Source organism: Haliotis rubra, unplaced genomic scaffold, assembly GCF_003918875.1.
Source record: "Haliotis rubra isolate DU_JTF1 unplaced genomic scaffold, ASM391887v1 Scf584, whole genome shotgun sequence".
NCBI lineage: Eukaryota > Metazoa > Mollusca > Gastropoda > Lepetellida > Haliotidae > Haliotis > Haliotis rubra.
The window spans coordinates 53,491-70,480 of NW_025767284.1; the positions used below are offsets into that span (position 1 = coordinate 53,491).

At 42.5% G+C, this 16,990-nt stretch overlaps 1 protein-coding gene across 1 annotated transcript in view; it reads right to left on the reverse strand.

The window, feature by feature from the left end:
- Positions 1-1,776: 1,776 nt before the first annotated feature.
- LOC124254827 (neuronal acetylcholine receptor subunit alpha-10-like) overlaps positions 1,777-16,990 on the reverse strand; it is a 54,855-nt gene continuing 39,641 nt past the window's right edge. The window contains exons 3-6 of the mRNA XM_046688673.1: positions 9,445-9,554; positions 6,343-6,523; positions 4,969-5,323; positions 1,777-3,301 (exon numbers count right to left, since the gene is read on the reverse strand). Of these exons, the coding sequence (XP_046544629.1) occupies positions 2,718-3,301; positions 4,969-5,323; positions 6,343-6,523; positions 9,445-9,554 (1,230 nt within the window). The 3' untranslated portion in view covers positions 1,777-2,717. The remainder of the gene's footprint in view (positions 3,302-4,968; positions 5,324-6,342; positions 6,524-9,444; positions 9,555-16,990) is intronic.

Here is a 16,990-nt window from a genome sequence, read left to right on the forward strand (position 1 = left end):
CATCGTCAGGAGCAGACATCACAAAGAGTGTCAAGGATGTTTGGTGTTGGTGATCGTGTTGCAGTCAAAATATTAGGAGGACACAAGTTCAAGAAACATTTCAAGTCCGGATTTGTGGTATCTAACTTGTACTTAATTGTATGTTCCTCAATAACCGTGCGAGAGCTTACTTTCATGAACTTATAAGTAAATTACTCATAAAAGTGTGCATGCTTACTGGTCTTCTATGCGTACTGAAACTTGACTATAAACACGTTTGCCATACGATGGTTCGATTGTTGAAACTTGTATGTAATTGTTACATGGTTTACCAACTAAACACTGAGACGCTGAGTGTAACTTGACCATAGTTAAATACATGTCCCCTGTCGACATAGGCATCAAGCATAACCTTAAAGCAGCATTTAAACGCATGTCCACCGACTGCAACGTTACACGCCTTTAACGTTGCCGGGGCGGTGGGGTAGCCCAGTGGTTAAAGAGTTGGCTCGTCACGCCGAAAACCTGGGTTCGATTCCCCACAGGGGTAGAATGTGTGAAGTCCGTTTCTGATTTCCCCCAACGTGATAATTCTGGAATATTGCTAAAAGCAGTGTAAAACCATGCTCTCATTTTCCCGTTGCCCTGACAACAATACAGTCTCATGTTCTCTTCTGAAGGTCCTTTGCCCCTCATTTCCGCCAGCATCTTCTGGCACGAGAATTTCAGGATGTTTTTACAGATGAGGACGATCGAAGACAAACACGTTGTCATGGTTTCATGCACTTACATTACAAAGAAGCTTCGCTCTGTAAAACCGCCCCTTTGTGTGAGCATGATTCACAGAAAAGTAGTTGCATCAGTATTTTGCCCTTTGAACCATTTTCACAGGACAGTGTCAGAAGTTTTACCGTTTCAAGATCGATGTTACATCAGGTGAAGCCTGGTAAAAAACTTGGCCGCTATTTCAGATTAAAGGATGCTTGGGTCTGCGCCAATCCAGACAGGTGATTGATATCATGAACACATATCTACGCGATTGGGATACGATTACATGCAGTCAGTGAGCCAGACCATCTGATCCCATTAGTTGCTGGGTTGTTGAAGATCAATTCTAACACAGATCTTCACGGGTGTTCTAAAGACAACTACCTTACCTTCATATGAAATACTTTAATTTCATTGGTCAATCACGCTTTAACAAGTTTCCGTGTCGCCCCTCCCAGGAGGGTGATAACTGGAAAAAATATTACCCGCCGCCACGGTAACCGCTAAACTCTCCGCCGAGAAGCTGTATCGCTTACAATCGTATGACGTCATCATATGACACCTGCGGTGTCCGGAGTTCTAAAACCGTTCGATTAGCTGTTTTTGAATTGACTATGTACAGATTTCTTACCGACTTTCACTGCTTTATCTAAACTATTTTATACATTGAATCGTTTGCACCTCAACTTAAACATAATTAACCATTTTTATAGCAGTGTTAACCTTGACAGAATATGTTTCACTGATTAAAAAAATCCAGTCGAGGGGCAGACGCCATTTTGTTTAGTCATATAGTCGCTAGCGATCTTTAAATTAAAATAAAATAGTCTGCACATTTAACATGGCGGTAAGTTAAATACGTTGTATGCTTCTCCCTCGGGTAATACGGTCTGATGTACGCCTCTTTGTAAACAGAGACGTACACCGGCTCGGGTGACACTGCTACAAAGAGGTGTACATCAGACCGTATTACCCTCGAGAGAAGCATACAACTTATAATGTACGCTGAGAGATAACAAATGCAATTCCCACGTTTTCCAGGTTAGTTTACTAGATACAGCCATCATACACACATGACACACGTGCCGGAAATGACGACACCACGTGACTCATCCTAATATGGAAGCAGATTACTCCCGTCACCTAAATAAAACAAAATCAGATATATATGTCATATTATGTGAGTTGGGGAAGAGGTGTCCGGACACATCGGCTGGCGACGAGTTTGTATCCGACATATTAACAGCGTTTTCTGGTGAGGATCAGTAAACAACATAATGGCATGCTTGCTGCTCTGAAACATATCTCCCCATGATATGAATAATTGGAATGGTTATCATTAGGACATTGAAGAACAGTTGTCCATTGGGTGTCAGAAAACCCGCCTCACGGACATATTGTTGAGGAACAACGTTCATACGTAATTATACAAATATTACTGATAATTTATGTGTGAATGTTTGTATGCATGATTCTGTGATCGTGTGTGTATGAGTGCGCGTGCGTGTCCGTCTGTGTGTGCATTTCATGTGAAAACTGACATTTGTTTTCGAAGTCTACTAGCATTGAGGGTCCCTAAACCAAACTTTATTTGATGAATATCACTGTCCATATTGACGGGGTTACAGTATATAGAATGCCATCCACCAAACCATTTATAGTTCAAAAGACAACTAGACGCCAAATCTCATGATTGGGTACTACCTCACGACACCTCACTCAGGACTAGACTATACACGCTCTCTCATATACAACCATGAACGGAATGTGAAGTTATATATCACAAGATCTCCATGTGATATTATATATATCTCCCTGTACGGAGAGTCACGGAAACTCCCGAAGTTGCTCCGAATGAGGGAGTTCGATTACCAATGTCCCACGTGTTGATTCAGGTGCATCTCATGACAGAACACACTGTAGCAACGATTGCATGTTGCAATAACACGACATAAAGACAAAAACGTGTCTCAGATGGAGTCGAATTTCTTGGTGTCGGGTCGCATCTCCAGGATGAAGACGGTCGATATGACTGTCGCGAAGAGAAACACCACAAACAGCAGCCTATCCAGCACATAGGCAACGTCTCGCCATTCTCGGAAAATCTCGTCCTCTTTCAACTCATCGAGATGTTTTTTATGGATGAGGTTCATCAGCTGTCTCACTACAGAACTATAATTATTTGACGACACACATTCCATGACGGTTGGCACGGGACGTTCCAACGACTGACCTCCCCTTGCTTCCATAGGTGGCGTTTCTATTTGCTCTATAGAATCCGGTTTGGGTGGGTCGAGTTTCACAAACTCCTGTTCTTCCATGGCGACGCGACACTTCTTAGAGGTTTTCTTGTCCTTGTTGGCTTGCCGACGTCTCTTGACATGTTGGGCTGGCTTTTTAATGCAGAGCACGGGTGAAAGGATGCTGAAGCTGACGATCTTCAGCCAGTGCGGCACGTGCTTAGGCTGTCCTCGCTGGTGGTGGATGCCGAGGACAAGCACCGAGGACAAGACCGACAGGCAGCTGGTTGCCAGGACAACCATCAAATATATACCTGGAATGACATATGGGATTACATATATAATGATTCTAATGTCATATTTATATAGCGATTCTTGTCTGAAGAAAGTATACATTTGAAAGCTGAATTTGAGCACCCCAAATACAAACTTATAAACACGTTGCTCTATTGTAAACTGTTGCTGACGCATCAAATGTCAAAACTTAAAACCACAAATATGATAATCGCATCAAATATATCATCATCGAATAATAGTTTCTGGTTGTTTCATTTGAACCACCATCACTACCTCGTTTTACTTATGACTGATACTGACGCGGGCGTTTGAGGACTTACTAATAACTGATATTGACTCGAAGGTCTGAGAACTTTCTAGTGACTGATATTGACTCGGAGGTGTGAGGATTTACTAATGACTGATATTGACTCTGAGGTGTGAGGACTTACTAATGACTGATATTGACTCTGAGGTGTGAGGACTTACTAATGAATTATATTGACTCGGAGGTGAGGACTTACTAATGACCGATATTGACTCGGAGGTGTGAGGACTTACTAATGACTGATATTGACTCGGACTGACTGACTGACTGAGTTTGGTTTTACGCCGCTTTTAGCAATATTCCAGCAACATCACGGCGGGGGACACCAAAAATGGGCTTCACACATTGTACCCATGTGGGGATTCGAACCCGGGTCTTCGGCGTGACGAGCCAAGGCTTTAACCATTAGGCTACCCCACCGCCCCTATTGACTCGGAGGTGTGAGGATTTACTTGTGACTGATATTGACTCGGAGGTGTGACGACTTACTAATAACTGATATTGACTCGGCGGTGTGAGGACTTGCTAATGAATGATATTGACACGGAGATGTGAGGACTTACTAATGAATGATATTGACTCGGGGGTGTGAGGACTTACTAATAACTGATATTGACACGGAGATATGAGGACTTACTAATAACTGATATTGACTCGGAGGTGTGAGGATTTACTAATAACTGATATTGACACGGAGGTGTGAGGATTACTTATGACTGATATTGACTCGGAGGTGATGACTTACTAATGACTGATATTGACTCGGAGGTGTGAGGACTTACTTGTGACTGATATTGACTCGGAGGTGTGAGGACTTACTAATAACTGATATTGACTCGGAGGTGTGAGGACTTACTAATAACTGATATTGACTCGGAGGTGTGAGGACTTACTAATAACTGATATTGACACGGAGATGTGAGGACTTACTAATAACTGATATTGACACGGAGGTGTGAGGATTACTAATGACTGATATTGACTCGGAGGTGATGACTTACTAATGACTGATATTGACTCGGAGGTGTGAGGACTTACTTGTGACTGATATTGACTCGGAGGTGTGAGGACTTACTAATAACTGATATTGACTCGGAGGTGTGAGGACTTACTAATGACTGATATTGACTCGGAGGTGTGAGGACTTACTAATAACTGATATTGACTCGGAGTTGTGAGGACTTACTAATACATGTAACTGATATTGATTCGGAGGTGTGAGGATTTACTAATAACTGATATTGACTCGGAGGTGTGAGGACTTACTAATAACTGATATTGACACGGAGGTGTGAGGACTTACTAATAACTGATATTGACACGGAGATGTGAGGACTTACTAATAACTAATATTGACACGGAGATGTGAGGACTTACTAATAACTGATATTGACTCGGAGGTCTGCGGCATCTTGTCGGCCACCATGAGCATGAAGACGGTGATGGTGAGGAGGACTGAGAGCCCGAGGGTGATCTTCTCCCCGCTCTCGGGGGGCAGCAGGAAGCCGGCCAGACACAGGAACGACAATATGATACAGGGAATGATGATGTTCATGAAGTAGTACTTGATGCGCCTGCGCAGATGGATGTAAAACGTCACATCCGGGAAGGGTTCGTCGCAACAGTTGTATATCACGACGTTGCGCTGGACCTTGACTCCTATCAGTTCCCATTCGCCGTTGTCGACGAAGTTGGAGAGATCCATGGTGTCGGATCGATTCCAAACGTCAACCTGAAACAGTATGTTGCACTGTGTTGCATCGCAGTTTGCATTTTACACTGTCGAACATGTGTAATAACTATGCTATAACCATGCTTTAATCAGTCGCAAAAAGATGTTCTTTCAAAATTTTAATGAATTAAGGTAGCTGTTTTAAGACTATAGTCTCCGTAGAAAACAGAACAAAAATTCGAATGATCTGTTCCATAAACAATCGTGTCTTAATCGTGTAAGAACAGTTTGTAAATATACAATGGTGTTCATCTGAGTCAGATAAACAAGACACAGGCTTTCCACTTCCACTATGTATGATACATCAAGCATCCGTTTGCTTGGGACCATTATATACATCTACAATGAGTCAGTAGTAGGTAGTTCAGATGATGTTAGCCAACCTCACTTACTCACTCACTCACTCACTCAAGCATCCAAGCTCCCATCCATCCACCCACAACCCAAACCCACTCACTCCCACAACCACTCACCCACCCCCAAACTCACTCACTCAGTATGTGTTTCACCTTGCTGGTTGTTGTTTAACGCCGCACTCAGCAATATTCCAGCTGTACGACAGCAGTTTGTAAATAATTGAGTCTGGACCAGGCAATCCAGTGATCAATATAAATTAGGAAATTAAACGATGACATGTCCAGTCTGCGAAGCTGAGGACGTCAGTTTTATTTATATGTTTCACGTAGCCACCAAATTCTAAACATGGATCGGTCGGTCGGGAAAACAAAAACAGAAAAAAACCCACACAACACACACACAAAACACAAAACAAAAACAAACCCTTAATAAAGACAAAAGTATCTGAATAATGTCCTTGATTCTCATTTATTGTAATTCCTATTTAAATTTCTGGCGTTCTTTGGACTTGTGGCAGCGACTGATAACAGGTAAACATTTTATATGACGAGGTGGTACTTGTAGGTTCGAGTCGACCACCCGATCCCGTTAGTCGCCTCTTACAACAAGCATGGGTTACTGAAGACCAATTATAGCCCGGATCTTCACGGGCGGTGTTTTACCTGGAAACCGTTATAGGCCCACGATCCAAGCTTTAGTTTACACAGCTGGTCGTCGAAGGGGAAAAATGTGATGTCGATCTTGCACGAGCTGCGGAACCTGACAACCGGCCCCCAGAACACCCGGCTGTCATTATACACCATAGCGAGGCTCGGCATGTACCCGGATGTGTAATCATCAACGCTGAAACAGACGTCACAGCATAAAATATCTAAAATGTTTTCGTTAACTAACGATCGTAAAATCATAACAAGCTGATGTTTACTCCGAGAAGAGAATAAAACCTATTTTTCGTAGGTTCACCGACACACGTAATATTATTGTCCATATGTTTTGGTCCGTTATTATTTTGTATACACTCACAGGATAAGAAAGTAAGATTGTTTATGGATAACAACTTCTTTTATTATATATGATGCGACGTTTCGGTATAGATTCTTAGACCGTTGTCAAGCAAGAGTGAAGTACTACAGCACAGAACAGACTTATATACATGAACAGGGATTAAGTAATAACAACAGGTAGGTATGAATCAAAGGGGATTAACAACAACAACAAGGCACGGTGGTAATAATGTAGTGACAATAGGAGGAAGCCAATGGTCCTAGAGGCAGAAACGAAATATACATGGCTGATGAGATTAATTAGCAATGATAGCTGGAGAGCTCTAATCTGTTGTTTTTATCAGTTCATTTTATGCAGAAGGGATGAGATATCCCTGGTCTCTGTTGATTGAGGGCTTGTGTATCCGGATTTGAACTGCTTCTGCAAGTTTTCTTTTGGTGAAGTCCTGGTGGTTTTTCGATAATATCTCTACGTTGTCCCAAATTATGTTGTGATTGGGACAGTTGATGATGTAGTCTGATGGTGCTGGTTTTCTGTCAGATTTAGTGGTAGATGATAAGTGTTCTTTGATTCTGATATTTATGGGCCGGGAGGTTTCGCGTACATAGGCCTCGCCACAGTCACAATTGATTTTGTAGACAACACCTTTGGGTTGATGTTGTCGTTTAGAGGTGTTCCTGCTATTAGCTTTCAGTAGGGTTTTCTGTGGTGTATCCATAAACAATCTTACTTTCTTATCATTTGTAGTCACCAACTTCTAAATGTCAATCAAACAGATCACTCACAGGATGTTGCTGCTACGACCCCATACCGTTAAAATCAAGCATTTTATGGACGCTTCGTCCGGTTACACCAAAGCCTGTTGTTCAATCGCTTGGCACACATGAATCGTGAGAACTGAATCGATCACATTGAAAATCCAAGGGTGAATTTGCAGAGTATAGTCTAAAGCTAAAGTCCGCTTAGTTTGTAAATAGATGTCTTCAGATTATCAGCAAGTGAACACGCACGTCGATACAGACACCAGGTGGCTCACACAACGACTGATCCACATCCAACATGGCCACCGCTACGTGAGTCACACGCTACATGTTCTCCAGGATATATGTCACGGCTAATACATGACGTAGGTCACCAGCTTAGATAAGAATCTACAGGACTACAGGAGTACCACTCAACAAACCATATCAATGTGAGCAACACCCTACAAGGGCAAGGAGGAGCCTATAAATGCCGAGATGCGGTGCCGTGTGGTCGCATCACAACGTCGTACGAGGGGAGGTAACTTAACACGTCCTAAGTACTATCCAAATGAATGTTAATAGTGCTGTCGTTTCTTTTATCTTATCTAAACAATTCCCTTTGGCGATGTAATAGCTTGTGGTTTATGCCAATATGTGGTTTATGCAAATAGGCCTCTCACTGGCCCACGTCGCCCGAAAACAATAAAACCTACCAACCAGTAAGTTATCGTCTGAACGAGTTGGAAGTCTTTAAAGTGAAGGTAACTCTCCACTTCCAATTTAAGATGTTTGTGAGTGTCAGCCGACGTCAAAAAGGGTCAACTCACACCTTATAATGTAAGGTATCTCCAGTACTATGACGTGTTAAGTATTTACTGTTTTTAAGGAGCCGGTATCTCACCACCTGTCCCAGTACGATGTCATTTCTACGTGTTTACCATTTAATTAGCTACTCGCCATTTCTCCATTCTCTTTCCCACAGAGGTTACTTGTCATATCTCCCTACGAACCTCTGTTCTAATACGGCACTTCCATGGTGCGAGTGTTCAGGATTCGTGATTTGTTGCAATCAGATTTAGCTGTGCAATCAGCGACGTTGTTTCAAAAGTGATCATTCGCAAGGACCTCTAGCTATTAAATGCCTTGTGTGTCACATCAACACAAGTCCCCGACAGAGAAGGGATATTTGCTTGCATTAGTCAAGCTGGATCTAAGTCGATGTAACACGTGTTCTGATTGGATAGAAAGAAGGGAGATAATTGGTGTTGCGATTTTTTGCCGCTAGGGTATTTTACCATTCGTAACTACTCGCGTCATTCCGGCAAGCCGGATGGCGTCTCGTACCCCTCTCGTGGCCATGTTTATGACTAGGCCCTGTCTAAGCGCAAACGGGCACGGAGATGAAAATAGTCTATTACTAGTACCAAGGAAAGATAACTCTGTATTTCCAAACATGGTTACTTCAAGAATATCCTGTAGCTATATCATTACCTTTATGTTTCAGTGTTGAAAGTTGCTGATCCTTTAGCTCAAAGTATGTTTACACTCTGCTTTGCATAGTTAGCGAAGTTTCAAAGTTCAAGGGTGCAGCCGTTTTCGAAATGCGTTTTACTACGCGCGATTTGATTGGTTTGCCAAGATTCTTGGCAATAATGGCGTACGATAGGGGTACGAGTCTTCTTGTAGGTCACGGAAAGAGGCGAGTAGTTACGAATGGGGATTTTACGAGAACGGGGAAATATGGCCGCATTAGAACAGAGGTTCGTAGGAAGATATGACAAGTAACCTCTGTGGGAAGAGAATGTCATTTCTCCTGTGCATTGTCATCTGTACACGTTCATCGTTTCCCAAAGGGAGATGTGCAGAAATAAGACCCTACTTCTGGTCCAAGTTGCCCACCACCGGTAAGATGTTGTTTTTACGTGTTTACCATTCTCAAGTTTGAGGTAAAGCAGTATGTCTCCAGTACGATATCACGTGTACGTGATCGCTTTGCTCCAAAGGGAGGCAACTCACCTGTTGTACAGTACGATGTCTGGCAGCCATATTTTCTCACATGGGATCCTGATGGAGGTGATATCGCCGTACAGACTCGAGTTCCAGTTCAGTCTCTCGTCGTACCATTCCTGGAACACAACATGACAACTGTAGATGTTCGACAAGGGTAACTCGAACCAAACCAAATCACAGCCTTTAATAACGGTGTAGCAGTTGGTTTAAAAATGCGCCAGTCCTTTAAATGCGTATTGCCGCGATTTCATTTGCGCAAGATCCGCATACATACCCACAAACACCTGTTTGGTATCATAATATTCATAAAGTAAGAACATAAACAATACATACACAGACTTTAAATAATCAAATAAATAGTAAAATAGATAGATAGATAGATAGATAGATAGACAGATAGAGATATAGATAGATGAAAAAACCAGAAAACGCCAAACCCACAGAAACAACTCCCCTTCAGAGAAAAAACGAAAACGCGCGTGCTACAATCATAATAACCGAATGGTACATGATTTATGGACGGGTTGTGTTGCGTTTACTTCCATTGCGAGTATGTAAAACCCATGTAACGGTTTATGGTCCCCACAGTCTTCATGTGAATTAATCTATGACCTACCTATCTCCTGGTTCTCTGATCAATAAGTTCAGGGACTCATATCGCCCTGCCGGACACACAGCGTTCATCGCCAATAGTTATAGTAACATAAGGGATTACGCTTTGGCAGTTGTGGCCCTTTCGGTCTTCCATACGTTCAAAACTGCATCGGTTATCAAATCGCCAGCACACACTGATTGGTTTAAGGATGAACTATATCTTCATATCAATACCAATGTATGTGATATATACCGGTCATGACATCAATAAAATACTTAATATTTGCCCCGAAACATCATACAGCGCCGTCAATCACCAACATAAATCACATCAAACTCGTCGCAAACAGTAATATATTCTTGTATATTCACGGCGGCGTCAGGGACTACACTTTGACTGTTGTTGCAGTTCGTCATCGCTTATCAAATCTCCAGCACAAACTGATTGCTTTTAACATTTCAGAACATATCGACTTGTACTGAAACAGTGGATGTTGACATTTCATCCCAGAAGTTTCTCAAAAACAAATCATACTGGATCAAATGCAATAAATTATATACTGGTGTAACGTTAAGTGTATCCTAGTGGAAGGATTGTCTCACTTCATGTAATTCTCAGCTGCCGCCCACGTGGAGGTCGTAGCACGGTGGGGAGGTGGTGCAGAGTGAGACATGTTGAAACTATGGGTAGCTATTTCCGACATTTCGACTTTTTTAATAGAATTTCAGTGTTTAAGTCACGATATGCAGTGGATCCATATGGACAGTTCAGTATGAACGCACTTTACCTGTAAGTGAGATGTGCCATATCAGTAGATATATAGAGAATCTCACCCAAGTGTCTACTGATATCAATTATATCAACACAAGTTGATAAAGTTACAAATATCCGAGGCTTGCCGAGGATATTTTTACTTTTATCAACGAGTGTTGATATAATTGATATCAGTAGACACGAGGGTGAGATTCTATTTATCATCAAAAATCATTCTTCCTTAGTTTTCAATGGAAAATGTACATCTCTGAACACTGTACTACCATTAGACTTGCAGTGCAGCGATGTCATAGCATTGTGACGTCATCAAGTTCGTGACGTCATAGCATTGTCAGGGCATTTTACAAAATCTGTCAAAACGATATCTCCTAGGAGATATCATATGATCTCACACAAGTGATATCTCCTGTGGAACACAGTTTTGGATGATAAATGACCGTCTCGACGCCTGATGTATTAAGTAAAAAATAATTAAGTGTTCTCCATCATCACAAAAATAACTAATATATTGTACAGCATCACTGACATAAAGGGAATATGCCAGTGATGCCATCACCAAAATCCGGGAAGTACAAGGTGACATCACTACAATGAGTGAAATATACCATTATGTCATCACGGCAGGAGTCATGCCATCACTGAAACTATCAATATCCCAGTTATATCGCCGCTGATGGTCATATCCCAACTAAAAGAAATATATGTCAGGTAAATAATCGAAATACCCCAGGTATGATACCACTGACAGATATATAGATCATCAGCACGGATGATATCACCACTACAGAGAAATACACCGGGCACACCATCACCGAGGAAACATAGTGGTCACGTTACCACTAAGGGAAATATACTGGTTACATCAATATATAGAATATTTATATAGCGCATATATCCACGCAACTAGTACATGCTCCAGGCACATGTTACAGGGACACATACTGGTCACATCATCGCTGATTGAAATATACTGGTTGTACTATCAGAAACATACTGGTCACATCATCGCTGATTGAAATATATAGGTTATACAATCAGGAACATACTGGTCAAATTATCATTATACCAGTCATATCGTAAGTATGGGAAATTAATGAGTTATTACAGCCAGTTCCCCACATTGTGTGTTACGGTGTCAACGTCCAGACGTGTGACCTTTTAGGTATATACTCATTGAGTGAGCTCAGCCAGGCCCCGAAGGTCTCATCCTGATGAGAATACCACTCGAATACCATTGCTTTCTGGTCCAAACAAATCCCTTTCCAACCCTCGATGACAGTGTGCTGTAAGAAGGTCCGCAAATAGAACTGTTAACACGTTTTCGTTTGCAATGTCTTTGAGTTGGGATCAAACACTTCAACTTCAGGAGATTTCTACAAAACGGAGAATAGCTAATTCTAACGAACATGAACAATTACCGTGAGGGAGACAGAAAACCTGTCCCATCCGAAGCCCGGACCTAAACCCAGCTTAATGGATCACATCAGTGAGTTCATGTGATCACTGTCGATGCGGATGATCAGAAGGGGGATCGTTGATGTAAAAGCAGTTCTGTCTCTTCATAATTTGTTATTTTGATGTCGAAAAGCACGAAAAACGAATCCTTCTAATGATAAAAATACAAGACGAGTTGTTCAGTATGCTCGCGGATTGAACCGCTGGACGTCTAAAGAGAGACTTTCGGATGATTTGTGAAAAAAAAATCTAATTTGGTTTTGAGCAGGGATGCATGTGGAATGGCGTTTGTGATCTTAATCACTGGGACAGATCACAGAACGGCTCATATTGTCAGAGCCTTGAACATCTGACTTCATCCGGAGCATCCCGACACATGAAACACTGCATCTCGGGAGCTGAATGTCTGCGCACGCTCAAACTGCGTGATGAATGTTACCAGCGTTATAATACTTCCAATTATCCTCTTATCTGAGTAACATGCCCCTGTCGGTGTTCCATAACTAGTCATTATGTGTGGGAGATGACCCTAGTGGCCCTCCTTAACTACATCGATAGTTGTATGGTTACTAAGTCTGGAGACTGATCTCTTCATTATTGTAAACACCATGTCAGCAGCCCGATTATCTCGGAACATGGCCCTTTTAACCTTCCATACATAAACATTTACAGCCGCATTACAACTACCGAGTAGGACGGAGAGGCAGTGGATGGGTGAGTGAATGAATGGATGGGTGGTCGAGTGAGTGGGCGGTTGTTTATGTGAGTGGGTGGTCGAGTGGGTGCGTGAGTGGGTGAGTGAGTGGATGGAAGGGTGGTTGGGTGGTTCAGTGAGTGAATTGGTATTAAGGTATTGAATGGGCAGAGATTGATTGAATGCCTGGTGCTGAGAACCGGATTCGAACTTACGACCATAGGTTTACACCATACCCAAGATATATATCGCCGCATTGCGAGTTGCGACGCTTAAGACAAAAATGTCAATCGTGCCCATCATATTCACTGAAAATAAAATCCACTTCAGGTTCAACTGAACTATACAAATAGTATGTTTGCACAGGGGCGATGGGGTAGCCTAGTGGTTAAAGCGTTCGCTCGTCACGCCAGGGCCCGGGTTCTATTCCCCAAATGAATACGGTGTGTGAAGCCCATTCCGGTATGGCTGTAATATTGCTAAAAGTGGCGTACAACTAAACTCACTCATTGTCTTGAAGCAACTACAGCAGTTGTTGATTGAGCTGGGCACCAAGCCACAGTCCACGTGCAGACACCAAACACGATTCTCACATAAAAGATACCTCAGTCATCAGACACTGAACGTCCGTACAATCAACGAGTGAACAAAACCTCCCTCGCGTAATGAAATTAGTTTGTCAATAGATGAATGACTAGCAAGCCCGGAGCTCGGGACGTTTACACGCCAGTTAGAAATAAGGGGATTACGGGTAACACTTAAGTTCATACAATGAATGCACCTGCACAGTTGGCTAAGAACGTCTGAGTGCCTGAAGTCTATGACCCAGATGTCCAGGGACGGCGTATACCATCAGACCACGACTTCTTGTGTCGACAACAGGCAGAGTTTAATCTTTGTCAGGCAGAGTATTGTATAAAGAACTATAGATTTAATTCCCCAGCTAGTTCTGTTACTTTAGATGCACTCTTCTGTTTAGAATAGAACTGTTTTCATTGGCATTTGTTCAGAGTAATTCTGCAAATGTATCCAAGGCAAGAGCATCAGCTCAGGTTGCACAGCCACTAACTTCTGCAAGTCTTGAGACCAACCTTTCAACGCTACGCAAACGTGATTGAGTGAATTTGAAGGTTGCTATGTGGAGAATGTTCCAGACCCAGTTATATTTCCTGGTGGGTCTGCTTAATGTGGGACAAATGCCCGAAGTGATGCAGGTCTCACACGGTTACCACTTTAGTGAAACCCACGAGCATGGTGCTAACAAACCTGGAAACAAAATCTGAGCGAGTCGGGATTCGAACCCAGAATCATATATTCCGAAGTACCGTCATTCTGTGCTACTGCACCCGTGAAGATCCGGGCTAGAATTGATCTTCAGTAACCCATGCTTGTCGTAAGAGGCGACTAACGGGATCGGGTGATCAGGTTCGCTGGCTTGGTAGACACATGTCATCGTATCCCAATTGCGTAGATCGATGCTCATGCTGTTGATCACTGGATTGTCTGGTCCAGACTCGATTATTTACAGACGGCCACCATATAGGGTGAATATTTCTGAGTGCGGCGTAAAACTAAACTCACTCACTGTACAACTGTACCACCTCTCTTTAAATCTACAGTAATCTGTATATTCCTTCTCTGTGTTCGGGGGCCGGTGAGATAGCCTCGTGGTTAAAGCGCTCGTTCGTCACGCCGAAGATCAGGGTTCGATTCAAATGGGTACAATGTGTGAAGCCCATTTCTGGTGTCACCTGCCGTGATATTGCTGGAATATTGCTAAAAGCGGCGTAAAACCATACTCACTCACTCTGTGTTCGGGCTGCTATCTGAATGTGTTAAGCGTTCGCTCATCACTGGAAAAAAGCCAGTTTAATTCCAAACTGGTGCTCCCTGTCGTGAACTTGCCCCTATTGTGCCTCTAATTGCTATAATTGTGCTTAAATCCCGGCGTCCAGTTGTGTTCTTGTGTTTGTGTGTCTTGAATGAGACGGGGTATTCCTCCCGATTGTCGCCCAGTACAGCGGAACCTTCGAGTAGCGACGCAGCTCATTATGTTCACACTTACAACAAACAAATTAAGCCTCCTCTCCCTCCTTAGAGTGAAGTCGTGCGGTTCTCTTGGATTGGAAATTGCCACTTTATTGCTATTTCTGTCTAAACATACTGCACTTTTCAAATGCAAACCGCCCAAGCTCTCTTCACGATCGCGCAAGTTTCACAAACGTTGCATCTAAGGTTTTAATTATCGTGTTAGCTGTGGTGATCTTTCGACCCTCACGAATATGAAGCTATCGATTTGTACAAAGTTCTGCAACTCGTCGAGGGTATTATTTAATGGCGGATGTAGAATCACGAACACGTAGTGATCCGGTCGAGCCCTGTGGAAGAATGTTGTATGGGTGTTGTGTGGATGTTGTGCTGTTCAGGGGTGAGTGGCGATGTCAGGCAATCACTGGCGATGTTAGCTGAGAATACCGTCGAATCAGGCAAATCTCGGGAATCTCGGCTTCCACCCATTATATCCGCACTTGTGAAAGGATCAACCAAATGGGCAAATGCAATTTGTGGTTCTATAGATAATAGACTATAGCCAAGAACGTATGCCGCTTCCAACTTTCCCCAGTTCTGCCATACTGAACTTAATTCTCTGTATCCTAACTTGCTCTCTTCAGTTCTCTGTACCCTAACTTGCTCTCTTTAGTTCTCTGTACCCTAACTTGCTCTCTTTAGTTCTCTGTACCATAACTTGCTCTCTTTAGTTCTCTGTAACCTAACTTGCCCTCTTTAGTTCTATGTACCCTAACTTGCTCTCTTTAGTTCTCTGTACCCTAATTTGCTCTCTTTAGTTCTCTGTACCCTAACTTGCTCTCTTTTGTTCTCTGTACCTTAACTTGCTCTCTTTAGTTCTCTGTACCCTAACTTGTTCTCTTTAGTTCTCTCTTTAGTTCTCTGTACCCTAACTTGCTCTCTTTACTTCTCTGTACCCTAACTTGCTCTCTTTAGTTCTCTGTACCCTAACTTGCTTCTCTTTACTTCTCTGTACCCTAACTTGCTCTCTTTAGTTCTCTGTACCCTAACTTGCTCTCTTTAGTTCTCTGTACCCTAACTTGCTCTCTTCAGTTCTCTGTACCCTAACTTGCTCTCTTTAGTTCTCTGCACCTAACTTGCTCTTTTTAGTTCTCTGTACCCTAACTTGCTCTCTTTAGTTCTCTGTACCCTAACTTGCTCTCTTTAGTTCTGTACCCTAACTTGCTCTCTTTAGTTCTCTGTACCCTAACTTGTTCTCTTTAGTTCTCTGTACCTCTAACTCTGTACCCTCCTCTTTAGTTCTCTGTTCCTCTGTACCCTAACTTGCTCTCTTTAGTTCTCTGTACCCTAACTTGCCCTCTTTAGTTCTCTGTACCCTAACCTGCTCTCTTTAGTTCTCTGTACCCTAACTTGCTCTCTTAAGTTCTCTGTACCCTAACTTGCTCTCTTTAGTTCTCTGTACCATAACCTGCTCTCTTTACTTCTTAGTGCCCTAACTTGCTCTCTTTAGTTCTGTGTACCCTAACTTGTTCTCTTTAGTTCTCTGTACCCTAACTTGCTCTCTTTAGTTCTCTGTATCCCTAACTTGCTCTCTTTAGTTCTCTGTACCCTAACTTGCTCTCTTTAGTTTTGGGTACCCTAACTTGCTCTCTTTAGTTCTCTGTGCACTAACTTGCTCTCTTTAGGTCTTTGTGCGCTAACTTGCTCTCTTTATTTTTTTGTGCCCTAACTTGCTCTCTTTAGCTTTCTGTATCATAACGTGCTCCCTTCAGTTCTCTGTACCCTAACTTGTTCACGGTAGTTATCTGTACCCTAACATGCTCTGTTTAGTTCTCTGTACCTTAACTTGCTCTCTTTAGTTTTGTGTACTCTAACTTGCTCTCTTCAGTTCTCTGTACCCTAACTTGCCGTCTTTAGTTTTGTGTACCCTAACTTGCTCTCTTCAGTTCTCTGTACCTAAACTTGCTCTTTAGTTTTGTGTACCCTAACCTGCTCTCTTTAGTTCT